The sequence below is a fragment of the Biomphalaria glabrata genome, chromosome 5 (genome assembly GCF_947242115.1).
Source record: "Biomphalaria glabrata chromosome 5, xgBioGlab47.1, whole genome shotgun sequence".
Lineage (NCBI taxonomy): Eukaryota > Metazoa > Mollusca > Gastropoda > Planorbidae > Biomphalaria > Biomphalaria glabrata.
Window position 1 is genome coordinate 22,485,579 of NC_074715.1, and position 24,745 is coordinate 22,510,323.

The following is a 24,745-nucleotide window of genomic DNA, read 5'->3' on the forward strand; positions in this document are numbered from 1 at the left end:
CTAGCATCCGTTAAATGGGTCCCGTAATTCGTAAGGCCGGCCCTAGAAATATCTATGTAAGATATGTGTGCGATAATCTGTGTCAAAATGTGTTGTGCTTTTTACATTGATTTCCTTGTTTTCTAGAGTTTCGATCTCCATTTTACGAGAGTCTCCTATGAAGGGAGCCCACAACGTCATACCATCTGCTGCAGAGTGTAAACCTTAAGATAAGTTGAGTTGGGGGTGAGGACTAAATGTGTATGTGGGAAGGGGAGGAGTCATTAATTAAAATAAAAGCCTTATCCAAGAAACCTAACAACATTAAACACTTCCTCAGTATAGGGTAACTGACAAAAGCTATAACAAATTTATAAAATAAAAAAGAAGAAGGGGGGACTACAAAAAATCTTTTTTTTTTTATTTTACCTCACTTTTGTAGTAAGTTCATACGGGTAAATACATGTGAATCATCTGCTTGAGTCAGGAAATGTTGAAGATAATGCAATATTTATAAACAATATATAAAGTTAATGCCAGCCTATTCATGGATTAAGTGAAAGCTGCTGATTTTTTTCAAATCCAAATGACATCGCTCCCAGCCCTTCACGTTCACATTTGAAGGGATTAGTTTTAATCCTTAGAAACTATTGACCACTTTTACTGGTTCAAGTCTGTCTCCATTACACGCCAACAGACGCAGTTTCATGTATAGTTTAAACGTGTTTCCTTTGAACTACATTATAACAGTTACGTTAGTAGCAAACAGTGATTCGAATTCACACTACTAGATTTATTTATGAGTAAACTAACACAACTATTTTTGCTTTCAACCGCAATATTGACACGTCTGCAGTTTGTGGGATGATGTAATTATTTGTGTGTGTGTGCATTCGTGTTATTTCTTGGTGGATATTATTTGGCTGTTTGCATGCTGGAGTCGGGGATATACGTTAGAGATAGTTCACTCCGCAAAGAAGATCTCACAAGAAATAAGGACACGACTATGTCCCGACGACTTTGGAAGAAATGTCTCTTAGGTTTGATGCTGTTGTCTTCTGGGATAGCGCTCTATGCACTCTATAGCAGCAACCAGAACGCGAATATTAATGCCAATTGGAAGGCGCTCATCAACAACATGAAAATTGATGAATTTCCTGGTAAGAATGTCGGAGTACTCGACGAGCTTGTGGAACTCACGCCTGTTAAGCCAGTGATACATGCAGATCATTTTGGTTAGTCTATCCCTCGAATTCTTTGTTGAATAAGAGCAAGAGTCCTCATTGGTGGCCTCTCTCAAAACCATTCTCGTGCTATCACCTCAGCCAACCTTTTTGTTTTTGTCAACACTTTCTTCATGTTCCTTTCTTTCTCTGGCTCTTTTATTGTCCATTTCAATGTCCTATTTAAATGTTCATGTTTCTATCTATGTCTATTTTCTTATCTAGGCTATAAGTCTATGTTCCTATCTATATGTCTATGCTCCTATCTATAAGTCTAAGCTCCCATTTATATGTCTATGTTGCTTTTTAAATGTCTATATTTCTATCTATAGCACTGGGTGTTTGTTCGTTTCATTAGTACGAATCATAAACATAAAGGAGGATAATAAGCACATATTTTTTTATTTCTATTTGGTGGCCATTTTTTTTTTTAATTTGACTGATTCGATATAGGCTACTCATATTCGATATTTCTTTGCACTATTAAATCAATTAAAATCTAAGTAGCAACTGAATAAGTAGTGCTTGCACTGAAGTACAGTTGTAAAATAAGTTAATTTTGTAGCAGACTAGCCTTGGCTGATCAGGAATTGATCACCGACCAATCTACATTCATCCATCTGAATTCTGAGTAACCAAATTTTAGCCCTTTTTTGTTTTACACCTTCATACCTTCCACTAAGTAGCCACTTAACGAGTAGGTCTTCCACTCAAGTTAAGTTATGAGGATATGCTTTTATTGTAAGAAACTAGAATAGGTTAATCCATGGGCGTAGCCAGGGGGGGGGGGTTCAAACTACCCGCCCGAAATGAAGTTCCCCCCCCCCTAGCAGGGGGGATCGGAATTTGAGATTTTATTACTAAACCATCACTTGTCCCAGCGCAGCCAAGGGGGTCTTGAATTTAAAATCCACTACCACGGGGTTTTGCAGTCAAATCCCCCTCTTCTATAAAACAACTCCCCCCCCCCCACCCCAAAAAAAAAAGAATGCAAACTACAATCCCAAAATTCCAAGAGCATAGTTAAGAAAGATTTTAATTTTCAAACCCCCTCTGAAATTTACGATATACTCCCTCTTCAATATTTTTTAGTTTAAACCCCTCTTCAACGGGATTTGAAGCTAAAAAAATACCTTTTCAAATAAAAAAAAAAAAAAATTACGCACTTAAAAATATATGAGCGTAGCTAAGGGGTTTATAGTTTAAACCCCCTTCAGCGGGGTTTGAAGCTAAAAATACCTCTTCAATATTAAAAAAAAGCAAATTTCATATTCAAAATGCTATGGTCGAAGCCAAAGAGGTTTTGAGTTTAAACCCTCTCCAGCGGGGTTTGAAGCTAAAAAATACCATTTCAATATAAAAAAAAAGCAAATTACACACTCAAAATTCTATGAGCGTAACCAAGCCAAGGGGGGGGGGGGTTCTGAGTTTAAACAACCCTCCTCCAAGGGCTTTTTTAAAAGTTTAAAACTCCTCCTGATGGTTTTGAGTTTAAATACCCCCATACAGAGAGTTTGAGGTTGAAAACCTTTCTCTTCAATTTTATTCTAAGCAAACTACAGTCACTAAATTCTATGAGTGTAGCTAAGGTGGTTTTGAATTTAAAAAAACAACTCCCAAGATGTTTTAGTTTAAAACCCTCCAAAAAATGATTTTGACGATATAACACCCCTTTTCGATATAAAATCTAAAGCACACTACAGTCACCTAATTCAAAGAGCGTAGCCAAGAGAGGTTACAAATTTCTATCAGTGGCTTGCTTCATTAATAAAATGCAGTGAATAGTCATCTGCCGATATTGAAAAAGACTAAATGTGGCTTAACAAAGATGGCTAAGACGGATTTTAGGAGTCAGTTATAGAGATCGGGTCTCAATCAAGGAAATAGGGAGTCGACTCTTTAGTAAGATTGTGACAGAGCGTCGCATGATGTTTGCTGGACATGTTCTCCGACAAAATGAATTACGCATAATAAGAGTTGTGATGATATGGAGGCCATTACGAGGAAAACGCAAACAGGGACATCCTAGTACAACTTGGCGCCACACTTTCATGGGGGTCCTCAGAGCAGGTGGGAAGAGGCTTCAGGCTTTGCCAGTGACAGATTTTTGTGGAAGCAGCTTGCCGCCTAATGCGCCGAACGACGCGGAAGGATCTATGTCCCGGACCCCACTTGGGGAGCTCACAACACTCCTCCAGACCCCCTTGCTGGCAATGGCGGGGAGTCTACAATTTATCAACAAACTCCAGGAGGAACCTATTCTAGGGTGCAATAAACGTCTTCCGAACGAATGAAAGGTCAGAATGTTATAAAGATTAATTATGTACACACACGCGCACGCACACACACATCTATATTTTTTTTGCGGTCTGGGGGGGGGAAATAAAATCCCCCCCCCTCCCGAAAAAAATCCTGGCTACGCCCATGGGTTAACTTGTAGTTCATGTCCGACCATGTACGCTTTATTATAGGTTTGCAATTCAATATACTATAACACGTTAGTCGTGGTAATGTTTTTATTTGCATATAATTATAGTTTATATATTTTTAGTTTTCTATATTTAGATAAGGCCTAGAATATGATAAATGTTTTTTTTTCTTTTTTTTTTTCCTCATTGATTTTGTCTCTGTTGTTCAGAGAGACGCACTGTCTGTGTCTAAAGCACTAGCGGATCCAGAACTTTGGAGTGGGGGGGGGGGGGCGATTTTTTTCCAAACCCTAACCCTAACGCCCAGTAAACCCTAACCCTACGCATAAACGTGCACACACACACGCGCGCGCACACACACACACATATGTATATATATATATATATATATATATATATATATATATATATATATATATATATATATATAAGTATGAGAATAAAAAAAAAGCAGCATTTCTCAACCTTCGGCGAAAAACAAAACAACTGGGGCAGCGCTATAAGGTTCTCTGGTGAAGTTCGGGGCAAAGCCCCGACGCCATAAGCGTTTTCTTGCTTTTTTCACTGCAGAAACGCATTCTCCTGACAAGTATAGCTCATTATTTATCAATGGAGTTCGGGGCGAAGCCCCGACGCCAAAAGCGTTTTCTTGCTTTTTTTACTGCAGAAACGCATTCTCCTGACAAGTACAGCTCATTCTTCACAATGTAGTTCGGGGCGAAGCCCCGACGCCAAAAGCGTTTTCTTGCTTTTTTCACTGCAGAAATGCATTCTCCTGACAAGTACAGCTCATTCTTCACAATGTAGTTCGGGGCGAAGCCCCGACGCCAAAAGCGTTTTCTTGCTTTTTTCACTGCAGAAATGCATTCTCCTGACAAGTACAGCTCATTCTTCACAATGTAGTTCGGGGCGAAGCCCCGACGCCAAAAGCGTTTTCTTGCTTTTTTCACTGCAGAAATGCATTCTCCTGACAAGTACAGCTCATTCTTCACAATGTAGTTCGGGGCGAAGCCCCGACGCCAAAAGCGTTTTCTTGCTTTTTTCACTGCAGAAACGCATTCTCCTGACAAGTATAGCTCATTATTCATCAATGGAATTCGGGGCGAAGCCCCGACGCCAAAAGCGTTTTCTTGCTTTTTTCACTGCAGAAACGCATTCTCCTGACAAGTACAGCTCATTCTTCACAATGTAGTTCGGGGCGAAGCCCCGACGCCAAAAGCGTTTTCTTGCATTCTTCTCTGCAGAAACGCATTCTCCTGACATCTACAACTCATTACCCATAAATGAAGTTCGGGGCGAAGCCCCGACGCCAAAAGCGTTTTCTTGCATTCTTCACTGCAGAAACGCATTCTCCTGACCTGAAGCTCATTATTCATACTATTAAAATTTCTACCAATAAATTGGACCGCCCCCCCACTCGAAAGTGTAGGGGGGGGCGGGATTGATACCATCGCCCCCTCCCGACCCCACCAAATCGGCCAACATACTAGAGGGGGGGGGGCGAAATAATCTAAAAATAGGTTGAAATATAAATAATTAGTATATATTTTTAACATAAGTAATAAATTCGTATACAAATTGTGTGAATCCTATACTAAAGTTCGTCCGCCCCCCCCCCCCCGAAGGGGGGGGGGTCGGCCGAGTGGGGGGGCGATCGCCCCTACCGCCCCCCCCCTGGATCCGCCAGTGGTCTAAAGAATACATTATGTACAGTCTAGACTCTAGACAGTGTTTGTGATTAATTGACCTCTTTTGTGTGAGACACAATGGACTGAGAAATACAAATCCATTCGCGGTTTCAGTCAAAACTTTGAGTAGATCTTTGACTGTGTGGCGGATCTTAAAATAACGACTGCAATTGAAACCAGACAAACTGCACATGTGTAATCAATGCCTGCATCTCATGTGTTTCTGATTTTTTTTTAATTGTCAATTTTTCCTGATGTTGCAGTCTGTCCATCTAAACACTGTGGGCTTTCAACAGCACATCAGTAGTCACATTAATGACATAATCAAAACCCAACTTGACCATGCCGAGGAACACTTTTTGGGAGTTATAACATAATACATTCCGTATCTTACTCCGCTAGTTTCTTCATTAACGTCCCGCGTTTCAAGCAATAATAATGCTCAGTTTCGTCAACATTCTAAAAAGATGCAAGAGCTGCAACGTGAAGAAGAATATCAGAACTTCACGATAAGCGTTCATCGCCGTCTTGGCCATCGCGACAGGAAGCAATTCATTAGGAAAGTTATTGACAGTTTCGGCAGCCAAATTCTCAGTCTGCAGTTTTTGTTTGATCGACGGTAGGGAGGTACGGGTCACACGTATTAACTTAACAACTTGTACAGTATATAGTTTGTTCACATGTCTAATTTTGTTTATTTCATGAAACAAGTATTTACAGTGCACTTAATATTGCATTGATATGGGGGCAAAGCGGTACCAACAGAGCAGTGAGATTCATAACTAACGAATGTTCACATTTGACTAGAGTAACACCTTTAGTAAAATCACTAAATTTAGAAAGCCTTCAGGAGAGAAGACTCAAAAGTAAAGTAGCAATTATACATAAAACACTGATACAAAAACAAAATCTAATAAAGTACTTAGAAAGACACAAAGATAAAGGCACATTCCTCGTCCCATATGCTAGGACAAATTTGTACAAATGCTCTTTCTTCCCTAGCGCTATTAGAGCATGGAATGGGTTGCCTGGGCTAGCCAGAAAAACCAGTGACTTGGCTGAATTTAGGTCACTGGTTAATATACATGACTAAATGCATGACGCGTAGGACGTAACTTCTTTTTTGAAGTAACGCCTGTATTATATAAGATATTCTCCGTAATATGAAAATTGAAGCCTCTACTTTGAGCCATAGGTGACAACTTGCACCTCCCTGTAAAAAATCCTGCGGGCGCCAATGAAAATGTGTAGAATTCTAAATTGGTTCGGTACCCTAGTGACTTAAAATTGATTGCAGGGAATACAACTGAAAAGTTACTCACTCAGAGATTGATAAAACTTAGTAGATATGCTTACAAGAAATGTACAGTTAATTCTGGACCAATTTGATGATCTTATAGTATGAGCTTCGCAGCCTCAGACTGTCATCATTTGGTGTCGAGTTTAAATCTTGCTTGCTAGCATCTTCTGTCGGGTATTTGGGCTGAACTTATCAATCTTTCTTTCTGAAGGACCGTCTGCAGCAAGTAGAGAGGGATAACTCCTATGTCTTAAATGGATATTTTGGTTATCATTTATCAATAAGGTTCTTTGGATAAGTTATGCAAATCTATTTGATGAACACTTTTAATAAAACAAAAAATGTGATTTTTTTTTTATGCAATTAAAACACATAGGAATTGGTACACACACTCACACACACAGATTACGGACTGGGTACTTACACATTACAAAGTGACTTCGAGTTACTAGTTGTCTTTACCCAAATTAGACTTTTCTTTCTTATCTTCAAAATAACTCAAATCAATGCAGTAAAACAAACGGTGCGACATAATCTTGTCCTTAAAATCTATACGCACACTAAATACGGATAATATGTGAAAATTAAGAGTTTGTATTAGAAAATATATTCGTCTTTGCATTTTATTCATTCTTTACTACGCACCGAATTACTACACGAGCCTTGTGTGTAGCGAAGTTATACAGTATATCATAAGAATTCTGTTTCCTACATTGATCACGCTCAATAGCAAGAATTATCAAATGTTTCAATCTATCTTTGAGAATTGTTGACCTCAAGTAATTCTTCATTAGTTTGAGGCGCGTGGAGCTTCTTTCTCCAGGAGCTCCTGGTAAATCGACAGGAGGCCGCGGGAGATCTTTTATAAGTTATAAAATGGTTTATTTAATAATTTATACACCTAGAATTAGCGCGGGTCCTATGAAAGTGCGGTTGCATAGATTGCAGTGGCCTAAGGCCGGCCATGCAAAATAGCGGCGTATGCTACGCCGTGGGTCGACTAGTGTAATATAATAGGTTAAGTCAGACTGTGTTTTTGTTTGTCGTTGTAAGTGGATTGCTTTCATTTGTTAAGCAGTTCATATCACATTCAAGCAATGTTTTGTTTTAACGAATGTAAAGTTTGGAGCATCTTTGCGTGTAAAGTTTGTACAATCTCATTCAAAGGAGAAGTAAATAGTGTGTTATTTCTCTGAGATACTAAAAGCAATTATAAAAAAATAATTAAAAGTAATTATATTTTTATTTAGAAACTTTTTTGTCTAAATTGATTTCATCCAACAAGTCAAATTAATGTGTTAGCAACAATTTTCTATTACAGCTGAACAAGGACGATTTCAGAAAGGTCCAGAGCCTAGAAAGAGGCCAAATTATAAAAGAAGGCCAGGCAATGCACCTAGGTACTACCATGATACAGACAATGATCCGAGCTATTATCAAGATGAAGAAAGACTTCATAGAGACAGAGATGAGTATGAAAATTATAAAATAAAAGAACAGTATGAATCAGACAACAGAGCTGGCTTCAGAAATAAACAAATAGATAACAATTATATTGAAGACAATGTAGCTGAAAGAAATGAAAATGACGCAGCTGGACAGAATGAAAATGACGCAGCTGGACAGAATGAAAATGACGCAGCTGGACAGAATGAAAATGACGCAGCTGGACAGAATGAAAATAACGCAGCTGATGAGAATTATAAAGACGCAGCTGTAGAGATTGAAAATGCTGCCGCCAAAAACAAAGAAGATGTTATAAATAACGCACAAGATGTAGTTCAAGAAAATGGAAATGAAGACAGAAAAGAAATAGTTCCGAAACAGATCCACCCCCCACACTTTGCTGATGTTCCCGAAGAATTTGTGGTCCGAAATGAGAAAGGTGAAATCTTGGAAGAGAAGTTATTTGACGGAGGCATCAACCATCACATACATAAACTTATGAAACAACAGCAGGGTATTGGTGGGGATGAAAACAGGGAGGCGATGCAGAGAGGCAAGAAGGCGTGGCCTAGACCAGAGAATGAAGAGAGAGGGGCGGAACGCAGGCCTGAACGCAAGGACATTCATGCCAATCAACAAAATGACAATAAAATAATTGACCTAAATGTCGACCTTAATTCTAAACTGTCCAAAAATGAGGATGACCTTTTAGCCAACAGAGATAGAATAGAAACCATGAATGAAAAAGAAATAGACAATCCACAATTGGCCAGGCAACAGCAGAAAGGTTTACCTAATCGTGCCATCGGACTAGATTTAGTGTTGGAGAATAAAGGAGGCAACGTCAATGGCAACAATTTAGAGGCTTTTGGGCTCCATGACGAGGAGACTAACAAAAGACAAGACAATGAGTTTATTCGACCGTTTGGGCAGGACATTCTAAAACCGAATATAGGCGTTCCACCTGATCGAATGGATCACAAACCTGGAGATAATTTGGAAGCATTTGGAATAGAAGGTGGAGCTAAGGTTGAAGCGAACGCCCAAGTGAAACCTAACATGAAAGGTAACTCAGATTTGAGCAACAAAGAAGAATACGTTCCGTATTTATTGCGCAACGGGCTTGTGAAGCAAATGAACGATAGTAAAATCAACATGGCTAACATGGACAAAGCTTTGGATAGTATTAATTTAGAAAACAATGCTGAAATTAAAGAGACATACATCCCATATTTACAGCGCCATGGTTACTTGCCAGTTGAAGAAGTTAAAAATCTTGATGCAGACAATAACAACCAACACAAAGATTTATCTAACCAAGGGAGGCAATTGGAAACTAAAGCTGACGAAAACCAAAATCCACAGATTCGTGCTCAGAAAATCAAAGAAGCACTTCTAAAGCTACCGCCAGAATTTTTAGCTGCTTTCATACAGAAACAGCAACAGCTCCATGGGCAGGGATTACCCCAGCAACAGCAGGAACAGCAGCAGATAGCACAAGATCCGGTAACATTACCCCAGCAACAGCAGGAACAGCAGCAGATAGCACAAGATCCGGTAGCATTAGCACATCAACATCAACCTCAATCAACAGTTGCACTGGATGAAAATCAAAATGCAGACGCGCTACAGCTTCAACAGCCCGAGAAAATTCTGTTGGAAGACATGCAAGCTCCACTTCCTGTAAAAGCTAATTGTGTTCCATTCCAATTCTTGTCTCGTTCTGCGCCTCTGTGTATACATCAAAGCGACAAGGACACAGAAGTCTCGGCTAGAATAGAACTGGAAGGCTCTTATGAAAAAGAAATCCTGGATCAGTTTTATGAAATTTTGGTGCAAGAAGCGACAATAGGAGTTGTGGACATAGGTAAGGGAAGAGTTAAAATAGGCTACCTTGAGATATCTAGATGCACATTAGGCACTCATGACTTTTACCATTAAAGATAATTTGCTGCAAGAAGAGAAATTAAGGAATTTGTTAGCTAGGAATCTTTAGTCCGCCTCCTAACAAACAAAAAATGATTCAAGTAACATTTGAATAGTTTGTTGTATTTGATCATACTCTTATACTACTCAGCTCTTTATTATAAAATATAATATGAAAATATATAATATAAAATAATTCAATGCTAGTAGTTTTATGAATCTTAGATCAAATCAATACCTAATGATATTCATATGTTTGCCGCTTCAGCTAGTAGACCACGATAGTGCGCTGTAGATAATCATTTCAATGATTCAATCAATTTTCCAGGAGCTGGTATAGGTGTTTACACTTTGGCAGCTGCCCTGTTGAATCACGACGTTGTAGCAGTTGAACCTTTATATAGAAACTGTCGACTGTTACGTAAATCTGCCCAAGAAAATATGGTAAGAAATTGTGTACTAATCAAGTAAGCCCCTATGGTAGAGTGTAAACCAATTGAAGCTTTGCAGAGCAGACTATAACTAAGTTAGAAAAAAAGCAAAGTTTAGTTCAGAATAGTATAGAGATTTGCAAAGCTTCGGTTCATTAGGCAGATTTGTTACATATATGTTCATTACATTGATTTACTAAACATATACATACTAAATAGTTTTAAACTAGAGTCTATTAGACAGATTTATTAAACTTTCTATAAGACAGATTTATTAAACGTGTGTATATTAGATAGATTTATTAATCTGTGTATATTAGATAGATTTATTAAACTTATGTTTATTAGATAGATTTATTGCCCCTTCCGTTAAAGGTGACCGGCAAGATCACTCTTGTGACTGAAGGTTTGGACAGTGAGTCGTATGTTGGTCAGATGAATTATTCTAATAATGGCGGTTACAGTCAGGTGACTATTGTCAAGTTGACACAAGACATGAAACAAGATCCAGCCAATATAGGTCAGATCTAGCTCTAGAATAGTCATAGACAATAGGGAGGTTAAGTCAGTTTTTTTATATAACTTTTCTTCAGCTAAACAAGTTAATTTATTCATAATGCTAATATATTAGAACTTTTGTTATTAATTTGTTTAGTATTATCATATAATTGTAGAGGTAGGCCTATACCATGAATGTACATTCATTACTTTTGAAAAAATCTAACCGAAAGAAGGAAAACATCCAAATCTAGATTTCATAAACAAGGAAAAGCTATAGGCCCATTCATCTATTTATGTAACCTATATAGGCCCACTCATCTATTTATGTAACCTATTGTTAGACACCTTATTTATATAGGTTAGTTATTTTAGTTATTTAGCGACGCACCATAGTAGACGCATATTGAACGGGACTAGTGACGTTTGGGATATGTTGGGTTAGAGACAGGAAAATCAGTTAGCGATATAACATTACAGGGTAACGACGTGTTTAGTGACAGAGACTTCTACTGTGGCCTTTTATCAGAATAAATCCATGTGAACTTGTTCATCAGTGTTGACTACATCTCTTCACTTGTTAAAAACAGATGTACTTGTTTTTGTCTGACTTGTTGGTCAACTACACGTAATACACCCGAACAATTACACCCAAACGATTGCAGAGTAATTGGTTGACTTCAAGACAGCCTGAACTAGCAACATCACAGTGGCGACCCCGAACCTCGAAGCCGGACCCCTGATGAAGCTGAACATCGAACCGGACCTCGAAGCAGAACGTTTACTCAGGTGAGGGTCGTGCACTCGAAGATATAAGATTTCATCGGAGTACGGCTGAACACAACATCATCGCAGAGTGACTTTGTTCTAGATCTACATGTTCTTGATCGCACGTTCAACGAGCCGTTAACTCAGGGTGACCTTCGTCAGGACCGTAATCATCGCAACGTCTGGTCTACTTAACCAGTATACTATCAAAGCAAGCCTGATCTTCATATGCTGTATCGACCTACAACCAGAGAAACCGTTCATTCATAACGGGTGAGAGATCGTTGGTGAACCTGTTGGACATATTTTTTCTTCGTCATAGGAGCCACATCGAGTATCAAGTTTTACCTCGCCAGTTCGAGAAGGACAGTTTGCCCGCTGTCGGAAGTATTGTGAGTACTACAAGTTTGGTAGCTAACTAAATCGAAATCGCTCTGTCGTCTTACCCTTGGAGAGATTCTTGTGGAGCAGTTTGCTCATTGAACCGGTTGCTTGCCACGTTTATAACGGTCACTGTGTTTAACCTTTGGAAGGTTAGTGAAGTAATCTTTATTAGTACTGAATATTGATATATTTAGTATTCGTCGGTCTAGACCATACCTAGACTTGTTAGCAGTGAAGTTGTGGAAACAGCTACATCCACTTAATTTCGTTGTAAAAACCGTTAATCGTCTAACGGAACGTCGTCGGAGGTGACCTTGGTTTCACCTAGTCTACATTGGACAGTTTGGTCTAGTGAAGCAGAGTACAACAGCAAACTTCGTCGTACTACCAGAGTAGCAGCAGAAGCAGTGAACTATTTTAGAGAACAGTTATTCGTCAGCCCAGATCAAGTCATCGTCAAGAAAGTCGTTATTCGTCAGCCCAGATCAAGTCATCGTCAAGAAAGCCGTTATTCGTCAGTCCAGATCAAGACATCGTCAAGAAATTCGTTATTCGTCAGTCGTCCAGATCAAGTTGCCGTCAAGAGACTGTTATTTGTCAGTAGTTATCTACACAAGTCAAGTCATCGCCAGAAGAACCGTTAACCTATTCGTCAGTAACTGTGTACACAAAGTCGTCGGAACTACACATACGGTCATCAACAGTCGTCAAAGAAACTGGAACATTTTGCTGTGGCATATCAGGACATCTGTGGCATTACGTGGGATACTGGTAGCACCGGAGAACAGAGTCAGAACTGGAAGAGAGGCAGTGGAATTTGTTGTGATCTAGCATATTCGGGAGTCCGAACAAAGGGATCTTTCTTATCAAAAGCTAAGTGCCATTTTTCTTATTAGTATATGTTTAGATTGCCCTTAGAAATAGATTTTGTCTAAATTTGGTACGTTAGCCTGAGTAAAATCAGGTGGTGCGCCTTAAAACCCGTCGGGGTAGAAGACGTAATTTAGATGAAAAGCTATATTATACGTTTAGAGTTGTAATTTGTTTTGTTTGTGTAAACGTCATATCCGTTGTTGCCTGGTTACTTCGTGACGTCATCATTGTGTGCCATATTGTCATATCCCAACCCATAGCGATAGTCTCATTTAATTATTTCATTTGTTTATATTATTTTAAATTATTTATTTTTATTAATTTAATTAGATCTGTATTTTTTTTTCACTTAATGATAGAAAGTGCGGGTAGGATTCTTTCATTGTGAATCAGACTAAAATAATTTTTAGTTTGAGCGGTTAAAATCAAATATGATTTTGCCATGAGAATAATGCCGAAACTGGCTATGTAGTCAAACACTATCGTCTGGCTAAATTTAGATCTGCAAATTGTTGTACATCTCTTTGGTACAATTTAATTATCTAGACTCTAATTTGAAATATTATTAATTGAAAAATGAATGAAGGTAGTACATTCTAGATAATATATATATCTTGTTGAAGATATATTTGACATTGTATACACATATTTGTTTCGTATGGTTAAATAGAACCATAATCTACTCTAGATCTAGACTCTAGATAGTCTTTGAATTTACTCTAAACAGTTAAAAACACTTCACTGTGACTTCAGTCATACCAGATTTTTAAATTGATCATAGTTATTCATACTAGATCTAAAAGTCATAGTGCTCTTGATAACTATAGATCTAAATAGTATTATTATACATACTATAATATACTAGATTTAAATTTGTGTGTAATACTGGACCTAATATACAGATTTGAATATAACTCAGTCGACTCAGACTAGATCTACACATTTACTAAATCTATAGATAGAGACATAACATTTAAAACTTGTATAAAAGTGTGAAAAAAAACTTAAATATAAAATAAGTTTAAAGTATAGCCATAACCAATATAGGCTAAGTAAAATATATATAAAATATAAAACACAATGGCTACATCATCATATGTGGACCTTAAGGAGGTTAAGGAAGCAGCTATGCAGGATGGAAAGGCCATGGAGCTAAAAGGAAAGGACTTAGCAGCTTATGTACAGCAAGTTGTGAGGGAAGAAACGGAACGTCAAAGACAGAAAGAAGAGATAGAAAGGCAAGACAAAGAAAGAGAAAAAATTAGAGAACATGAAGCCAAAATGGAGAAGATGAGATTGGACGCAGCACAAGCCAGAGTCCAAACTGAACAAGGAAATAACACAAATAACTCAAATAATTATACCACTCAAAGAGACAACCCTAATTCACAAACATGGCTAAAGAGAAAGATACAAAGTTTTGATGAACAGAAGGATGACATTGGTGATTTTCTGAAAAGATATGAGGCAAAAATGTCTACATTTAATATGCCTGAAGAAGAATGGTCTGAAATACTGATAGACTTTGTTCATGGTCAAGCTCTAACAATATGTCAAAATCATGACCATCATATTGATGATAGCTATCAGATTTTAAAAAGAGAATTATTGAATGCCTATGGTCATAATGCTACAACTTTTAGAAAGAAATACTTTGACAATATACCATCATTAGGAATAGAACCCCAAACTACCATTAATATGGAAAAGGATTTTTTCAATAAGTGGGTAAAATTAGAAAAAGTAACAAACTCTTATGAGGGATTAAAAAATTTTATTTTAGTGGACAACTTTGTAAATAAATGTGATCCTCAATTACAATCTTTTATTAGAGAAAGAAACCCAAAAACTATAGATGAAATAACAGAAATAATGAGAGTATACAAAAATGCATATCCAAATAAACCATTTTCTGATAGAGATAAGAGCAAAGTAGATTTAATAGGATACACCAAAGAAAATGTTGATAGAAGTAGAAATAGAAACCGATCAAATAGTGGAAATAGAAAATATAGTGAAATAATCTGTTTTAAATGTCAAGGAAAAGGTCATATAGCAGCTAACTGTAGAAGAGGGAATAGTAGGTCTGGAAGTAGAAATAGATACAATGAACAAAATAACAATAGATATAGGAGTAGAGATAGGAATGACAGGGGAAATTATAGAAATAGGAGTTACAGTAGGGAATACAAAAATAAAGGTGCAGATAGGATATATTTCATGGAAGGAAATAGGAACAATTTTGCAGTGTACCCAGGGTTTGTAGATAGAATCCCGGTGGAATTAATCAGAGATTCAGGTTGTAACACTTTGGCAGTAAAAACTAAATTTGTCAAACCTCATTGGTATAAAGGGTTTACTAAGAAAGTAGAATTAGCAGATGGCACCGTAAGGGAATTTAAAGCTATAAGGGTGTACATTGAAACTCCATTTTTCACTGGTTATTGTGATGGCATTGCAATACCAGAAATGAGATATGATATGTTAGTAGGAAACATAAAAGGAGTTAAAGAATGTTCAAGAAAAGAATTAGAAGACTGGCAAAACAAATACAAAAACATAAGACAAAATCATGAAAACATAGAAACACAAAATATAACAAGTATGGTAATAACAAGATCAATGAATAAACAAGATGAGAAACAGGAAAATACAATAAATGTAATAAGTAAGGATGAAGAAAAAGAAACCAGTAATGTAATACAAATAGAAAATACAGATGTTAAGGAAAGAGAGATAGAAAATGAAACACAAAATAGTCTTGAAACACAAATATCTCAAAGTGAAAAAGAAACAATACCCAAATTTGCATTAGAACAAATGAATGACAATATTATTGGGAAAATTTATTCAAGAATATCAGATAAAAACAATAATAATCCAATGGAGAAATTTTGTATAGAGAATAAAATATTGTTTAGACAAACAAGTAATGATAACAAGAAAATAAAACAACTTGTCTTACCACAGAAATATTGGAAAGATGTTTTAATCATGACACATGATAATAATTTAGCAGCACATAGGGGAGTAAAGAAATGTTATAGGAATTTGTCAAAACAAGTATTTTGGCCTAAAATGAAAGCAACAATCAATAAATACATAAACTCATGTGACATATGTCAAAAGAGATCTAACAAAAGCCTAGTGAATAAAGCACCTATTCAAGAAATGGATGAACCTACAGCACCATTTCAGAAAGTATCTATTGATTTAATAGGTCCTTTAATTCAAACTGAAAATAATAACAAATACATTCTAACAGTAATAGACATGTTTAGTAGATATCCAGAGGCAATCCCATTATCAAATACAAGTGCAGAGAATATCATTAATGCCATAACTCAAAAAGTAATTACAAGACATGGTATACCTAAAATTATATTGAGTGATCAGGGATCTCAGTTTAAGTCAGAACAATTTAAGAAATGGACTAAACAATACAATATACAACACATATACTCTTCGGAGAGTAATGGTTTATGTGAACGATATGGTGGTTCATTAAAAAGATCACTAACAAAGATAATTCAGAATAATCAGAACAAGTGGGATCATTACATTAACTATGTACTATTTGCTCATAGAAACAACATCCATGAAGCAACACAATTTTCACCATATGAAATAATACATGGAAGAAAACCTAGAAATGAATTAGATGTGTTTAAAGAAAATATAATAAGCAATGAGAATAAATTAAACAATGACAGTGAAACAACAATCACAACAGAATTGAAAGAAATATGGACTCAAGCATATAACAACAATAAGAAGTACAAACAAAGTGCTCATGAGAATCTAAATAGGAAAAGACAATTGAAAACACTAGAAGTAGGAAACAATGTATTAATATTAATAAATGACCTGAAAAATAAAATTGGTAAACAATGGAAAGGTCCATTTAAGGTGATAAAACAAATTAGTGATGTGAATTATCAAATTGAAATAAATGGGAAAATTAAAACATATCACATAAATAATTTGAAACTGTATCATGATAGAGAAGATGAGTTAATACAAAACATTCAGGAGGAAATAGAAAATACATTTTCAGAAAGAGAAGAATGCTTAATGATAATAACAAATGAAAATCACAATGAAAATGATATTAAGGAAATACCTGTAATTGAAACAAAAGAGAATCAAACTTGGCAAAAGATTAATCTTAATAATTTAACTAAGGAAAAGTCAAAAGACATAACTAAAATAATACAGGAATACAAAGAAATTTTTTCCAGCATACCAGGAAAAACTAATATTATTAAACATGACATTAAAGTAACAGATCCAAAACCTATCAAGCTTAAGCCATATAGAATACCGCTACATTTACAAGACAAAGTAAAGAAAGAAATAGACAATTTACTAGAATCAGGTATAATTGAGTCATCAACATCTCCTTATGCTTCACCAATTGTGATAGCCAAAAAGAAGAATGGAGATATAAGGTTATGTATTGATTATAGGAAACTTAACAACATCACAGAATTTGACCCATATCCAATGCCAAATATAGAGGATATTTTACATAAATTAAATGGAGCAAAATTTTTTACTAAATTGGATTTAACTAAAGGTTATTGGCAAATACCTTTAACAGAAAATGCAAAACCTTACACAGCATTTGTAACACCATATGGTATTTTTCAATGGAATTATATGAGTTTTGGATTAGTAAATGCACCTGCCACATTTAATAGAATGATGAACATGATAATTGGAAACAAAGAAAATGTTATTTGCTATTTGGATGACATATGTATTTTTAATAATAGTTGGGAGGAACATTTGGTAGATGTAAAAGAAGTGTTCAAAATAATAAAAGAAAGTGGACTTACAATCCAAGCAGAAAAAGTAGAAATAGGATTGGAGGAAATAATTTTCTTAGGACATAAAGTAAATAACAACATGATTAGCCCTATTGAAGATAACATAAAGAAAGTACTTAATATTGAAATACCTACAACAAAAAGACAAATTAAAAGCATATTGGGAATAGTAAATTATTACAGAAAGTTTATAAAGAACTTAGCAGAAATAGTGAATCCATTAAATGACTTACTTAAAAAAGGAAAACCTCAAAAAGTAGTTTGTAATGAGGAATGTGTGAAAGCTATTGACAGAATTAAAGATGTTTTTAGTCATGAACTAATATTAAGACTACCTGATAAAGACAAAATATTTTATGTCACAACTGATGCATCTGGTAATGCTATTGGTGGTTGTTTAATGCAGAACTATGATAACTTACATCCTATATTATATGTAAGCAGAAAATTGTCAGAGGCAGAGAAAAAATATAGTGTCATTGAAAGAGAAGCTTTAGCTGTAATATGGGTAATTACTAAGCTAGAGAGCTATTTAATAGGACGGAAATTCATATTATTAACTGATCATAAACCTATTCAGTATATACAGCAAAAGAGCATGAAAAACAGTCGTGTTTATAGATGGTTCTTAGCACTACAGGAGTATAAATTTGAAGTGAAAGCTATTAGTGGATCTGTGAATATTGTAGCTGATCTATTGTCTAGAATGACATTGAAATGAAATAAGTTTGTAAATAAACTATGATTATATTGAGTATGTAATATATATTAATATATTGGCACCATTTATATGTTATGGAAAAGGGAGATAAGTAAATTTGATGTTAAGCATTTGAAAGTAAGTATAGATATTTTTTTTTGTATGAATCATTTCATATATCATTGATGAAAGTTAGTTCTATGGAAAAGGGTGAGTATAAAAGAAAAATGGACAAAAGCGTATAAAAGGGTGGTAAGAAAAAAAAAAAATTATTGAATGTGTAAATAAAGTATATAATTGTTTTTTGAAATGTTGTATTTTATCAGATTACTGCCAGAGAAGAACACTTGTGACGTGTGACGTGCCCATAAGATGCCACATTTTCTTTTATGATGAACTGTGTACTAATGAAGATGATTTTGGAATGTTATGAACTGTTATGAACATTGACATGAATATGAGGAACTGTCAAGATGAAGATGTCAAGATAAAGAGATCAAGATTTTATGTTTGTGGTCTTCCCCTTAAATTGAAAATGCCCTTGTAAGACTTGACAGTAGTGGAAAAATATTGACATATTTTTTTTTCAAGGGGGGGAGGAATCTGTTAGACACCTTATTTATATAGGTTAGTTATTTTAGTTATTTAGCGACGCACCATAGTAGACGCATATTGAACGGGACTAGTGACGTTTGGGATATGTTGGGTTAGAGACAGGAAAATCAGTTAGCGATATAACATTACAGGGTAACGACGTGTTTAGTGACAGAGACTTCTACTGTGGCCTTTTATCAGAATAAATCCATGTGAACTTGTTCATCAGTGTTGACTACATCTCTTCACTTGTTAAAAACAGATGTACTTGTTTTTGTCTGACTTGTTGGTCAACTACACGTAATACACCCGAACAATTACACCCAAACGATTGCAGAGTAATTGGTTGACTTCAAGACAGCCTGAACTAGCAACATCACACTATATAGGCCCATTCATCTATTTATGTAACCTATATAGGCCCATTCATCTATTTATGTAACCTATATAGGCCCACTCATCTATTTATGTAACCTATATAGGCCCATTCATCTATTTATGTAACCTATATAGGCCCACTCATCTATTTATGTAACCTATATAGGCCCACTCATCTATTTATGTAACCTATATAGGCCCACTCATCTATTTATGTAACCTATATAGGCCCACTCATCTATTTATGTAACCTATATAGGCCCACTCATCTATTTGTGTAACCTATATAGGCCCATTCATCTATTTATGTAACCTATATAGGCCCACTCATCTATTTGTGTAACCTATATAGGCCCATTCATCTATTTATGTAACCTATATAGTCCCACTCATCTATTTGTGTAACCTATATAGGCCCATTCATCTATTTATGTAACCTATATAGGCCCATTCATCTATTTATGTAACCTATATAGGCCCATTCATCTATTTATGTAACCTATATAGGCCCACTCATCTATTTATGTAACCTATATAGGCCCACTCATCTATTTATGTAACCTATATAGGCCCATTCATCTATTTATGTAACCTATATAGGCCCATTCATCTATTTATGTAACCTATACAGGCCCATTCATCTATTTATGTAACCTATATAGGCCCACTCATCTATTTATGTAACCTATATAGGCCCATTCATCTATTTATGTAACCTATATAGGCCCATTCATCTATTTATGTAACCTATATAGGCCCACTCATCTATTTATGTAACCTATATAGGCCCACTCATCTATTTATGTAACCTATATAGGCCCACTCATCTATTTATGTAACCTATATAGGCCCACTCATCTATTTATGTAACCTATATAGGCCCACTCATCTATTTATGTAACCTATATAGGCCCATTCATCTATTTATGTAACCTATATAGGCCCATTCATCTATTTATGTAACCTATATAGGCCCACTCATCTATTTATGTAACCTATATAGGCCCATTCATCTATTTGTGTAACATATATAGGCCCATTCATCTATTTGTGTAACCTATATAGGCCCATTCATCTATTTGTGTAACCTATATAGGCCCATTCATCTATTTGTGTAACCTATATAGGCCCATTCATCTATTTGTGTAACCTATATAGGCCCATTCATCTATTTGTGTAACCTATATAGGCCCATTCATCTATTTGTGTAACCTATATAGGCCCACTCATCTATTTGTGTAACCTATATAGGCCCATTCATCTATTTGTGTAACCTATATAGGCCCATTCATCTATTTGTGTAACCTATATAGGCCCATTCATCTATTTATGTAACCTATATAGGCCCATTCATCTATTTATGTAACCTATATAGGCCCATTCATCTATTTGTGTAACCTATATAGGCCCATTCATCTATTTGTGTAACCTATATAGGCCCATTCATCTATTTGTGTAACCTATATAGGCCCATTCATCTATTTGTGTAGCCTATATAGGCCCATTCATCTATTTGTGTAACCTATATAGGCCCATTCATCTATTTATGTAACCTATATAGGCCCACTCATCTATTTATGTAACCTATATAGGCCCACTCATCTATTTATGTAACCTATATAGGCCCACTCATCTATTTATGTAACCTATATAGGCCCACTCATCTATTTATGTAACCTATATAGGCCCACTCATCTATTTATGTAACCTATATAGGCCCACTCATCTATTTATGTAACCTATATAGGCCCACTCATCTATTTATGTAACCTATATAGGCCCATTCATCTATTTATGTAACCTATATAGGCCCACTCATCTATTTATGTAACCTATATAGGCCCACTCATCTATTTATGTAACCTATATAGGCCCACTCATCTATTTGTGTAACCTATATAGGCCCACTCATCTATTTGTGTAACCTATATAGGCCCATTCATCTATTTGTGTAACCTATATAGGCCCATTCATCTATTTATGTAACCTATATAGTCCCACTCATCTATTTGTGTAACCTATATAGGCCCATTCATCTATTTATGTAACCTATATAGGCCCATTCATCTATTTATGTAACCTATATAGGCCCACTCATCTATTTATGTAACCTATATAGGCCCACTCATCTATTTATGTAACCTATATAGGCCCACTCATCTATTTATGTAACCTATATAGGCCCACTCATCTATTTATGTAACCTATATAGGCCCATTCATCTATTTATGTAACCTATATAGGCCCATTCATCTATTTATGTAACCTATACAGGCCCATTCATCTATTTATGTAACCTATATAGGCCCACTCATCTATTTATGTAACCTATATAGGCCCACTCATCTATTTATGTAACCTATATAGGCCCACTCATCTATTTATGTAACCTATATAGGCCCATTCATCTATTTATGTAACCTATATAGGCCCATTCATCTATTTATGTAACCTATATAGGCCCATTCATCTATTTATGTAACCTATATAGGCCCATTCATCTATTTATGTAACCTATATAGGCCCACTCATCTATTTATGTAACCTATATAGGCCCACTCATCTATTTATGTAACCTATATAGGCCCACTCATCTATTTATGTAACCTATATAGGCCCACTCATCTATTTATGTAACCTATATAGGCCCATTCATCTATTTATGTAACCTATATAGGCCCATTCATCTATTTATGTAACCTATATAGGCCCATTCATCTATTTATGTAACCTATATAGGCCCACTCATCTATTTATGTAACCTATATAGGCCCATTCATCTATTTGTGTAACATATATAGGCCCATTCATCTATTTGTGTAACCTATATAGGCCCATTCATCTATTTGTGTAACCTATATAGGCCCATTCATCTATTTGTGTAACCTATATAGGCCCATTCATCTATTTGTGTAACCTATATAGACCCATTCATCTATTTGTGTAACCTATATAGGCCCATTTATCTATTTGTGTAACCTATATAGGCCCACTCATCTATTTGTGTAACCTATATAGGCCCATTCATCTATTTGTGTAACCTATATAGGCCCATTCATCTATTTGTGTAACCTATATAGGCCCATTCATCTATTTATGTAACCTATATAGGCCCATTCATCTATTTATGTAACCTATATAGGCCCATTCATCTATTTGTGTAACCTATATAGGCCCATTCATCTATTTGTGTAACCTATATAGGCCCATTCATCTATTTGTGTAACCTATATAGGCCCATTCATCTATTTGTGTAGCCTATATAGGCCCATTCATCTATTTGTGTAACCTATATAGGCCCACTCATCTATTTATGTAACCTATATAGGCCCACTCATCTATTTATGTAACCTATATAGGCCCACTCATCTATTTATGTAACCTATATAGGCCCATTCATCTATTTATGTAACCTATATAGGCCCACTCATCTATTTATGTAACCTATATAGGCCCACTCATCTATTTATGTAACCTATATAGGCCCACTCATCTATTTATGTAACCTATATAGGCCCACTCATCTATTTATGTAACCTATATAGGCCCACTCATCTATTTATGTAACCTATATAGGCCCACTCATCTATTTATGTAACCTATATAGGCCCACTCATCTATTTATGTAACCTATATAGGCCCACTCATCTATTTATGTAACCTATATAGGCCCACTCATCTATTTATGTAACCTATATAGGCCCACTCATCTATTTATGTAACCTATATAAGCCCATTCATCTATTTATGTAACCTATATAGGCCCACTCATCTATTTATGTAACCTATATAGGCCCATTCATCTATTTATGTAACCTATATAGGCCCACTCATCTATTTATGTAACCTATATAGGCCCACTCATCTATTTATGTAACCTATATAGGCCCACTCATCTATTTATGTAATCTATGATGATTAGCAGTTAGCCCAAGAGGAGTTTAGTACAACATTAACAATTCAATCTAATCCTTGCTTCGTTGAATTTGCATTGAATCTCTGTCCCCAGTTCACATGACCACGCTAGACAACTTACTTCAAGTGGTTCCATTTCAACGTGCTGTCATGAAGTTAGACGTGAGTGGCGCCATGGAGGAGCGCATCCTCAAGTCAGGTAAGACTACTTCAAGAGCTACTTCATCTTGTCCTTGTCACTGGAAATGATTTGATTCACTGTCTTCTTGAGAGCTCCTTTCATTTAACTCATTTAAAAAGATTCGATTTTGAGAGTTCCTTTCATTTAACTCCTTTAAAAAGATTCGATTTTGAGAGTTCCTTTCATATACATTAAGCTCAATTGAAATGATTTGATTCAGTGTCATCTTGAAATTTAACTTATTTGAATGATTCAAATATTCTCTCTATCTCTCTTGCAATAAGCCTCCTAAAATAATATCACTGTCTTATTCTATTAGGTCATAAATTCTTTAGCACTGTGACAGTTCCATACATCATCACCCACTGGTCAGTGTCTACACAACCCACACAATATTGGTCTATGGCCAGAGAGTTAACAGAACTTGGTTATCAGCCCAGACTTGCCTGGAATGGTGCTGCAGTTAACAACGAGTTTCTACAAAGCGATCATTCATTTTTTGTATGGACTAAAAACTCATAATCTATATTCTGGGTGAAAAACAGCTTAGTATTCTTAGATCTACGCTAGAAAAAGTTGAATTTATTGTTTCCGTATTTATGTACATTGCATACCCATTTCATTTTCACTATCATGTTGCTCCAATTAGAATTTCATATACTCAGTGTTTGTGCCCAGTGTTTGTACCTTTGTTTCTCATTTATTAAAAAAACAAAACTAAAATAGACATTTTGTTTGGTTCTGTCAAGTGTCAAATGTGATATAGAATTGTTTTAATGATCCATTTCGTAGACTCCAAAGTATAGGTATCTTACACAACAAAAACTTAAAAGAATCATGTGAAGGTTTATAGAATAGATCATTTTTAAGCAGAACTATTTTGAGATCCTGATAACTGTTATAATGAGTTAGTCTAAGTTTTGCAATCCTATGACAAAGTTAATTCTGAAGTTCTCTCTGTCCAGCCAGCAATCTACGTTCATTTCAGTTCTAGTCGACAGGTAAAACATCTCGAGTCTTAGTTCTAGTCGACAGATAAAACATCTCGAGTCTTAGTTCTAGTCGACAGGTAAAACATCTCGAGTCTTAGTTCTAGTCGACAGGTAAAACATCTCGAGTCTTAGTTCTAGTCGACAGGTAAAACATCTCGAGTCTTAGTTCTAGTCGACAGGTAAAACATCTCGAGTCTCAGTTCTAGTC

The 24,745-nt window shown here is 35.7% G+C and overlaps 1 protein-coding gene and 1 long non-coding RNA gene across 2 annotated transcripts; both read left to right on the plus strand.

Moving 5' to 3' along the window:
• The first annotated feature begins 641 nt into the window (after positions 1 to 641).
• Positions 642 to 24,268, plus strand: LOC106068961 (myb-like protein I). The gene is made up of 6 exons (XM_013228489.2): positions 642 to 1,214; positions 7,941 to 9,932; positions 10,320 to 10,435; positions 10,798 to 10,942; positions 23,459 to 23,563; positions 23,865 to 24,268. The coding sequence occupies exons 1-6, from the start codon at positions 911 to 913 to the stop codon at positions 24,065 to 24,067; spliced, it is 2,865 nt and encodes a 954-aa protein (XP_013083943.2). The 5' UTR covers positions 642 to 910; the 3' UTR covers positions 24,068 to 24,268.
• On the plus strand, positions 11,265 to 19,294 carry LOC129926269 (uncharacterized). Its single transcript, XR_008777907.1, has 2 exons — positions 11,265 to 13,531; positions 18,804 to 19,294. It is a non-coding gene; the product is annotated as an uncharacterized LOC129926269 (long non-coding RNA).
• Positions 24,269 to 24,745: the final 477 nt, after the last annotated feature.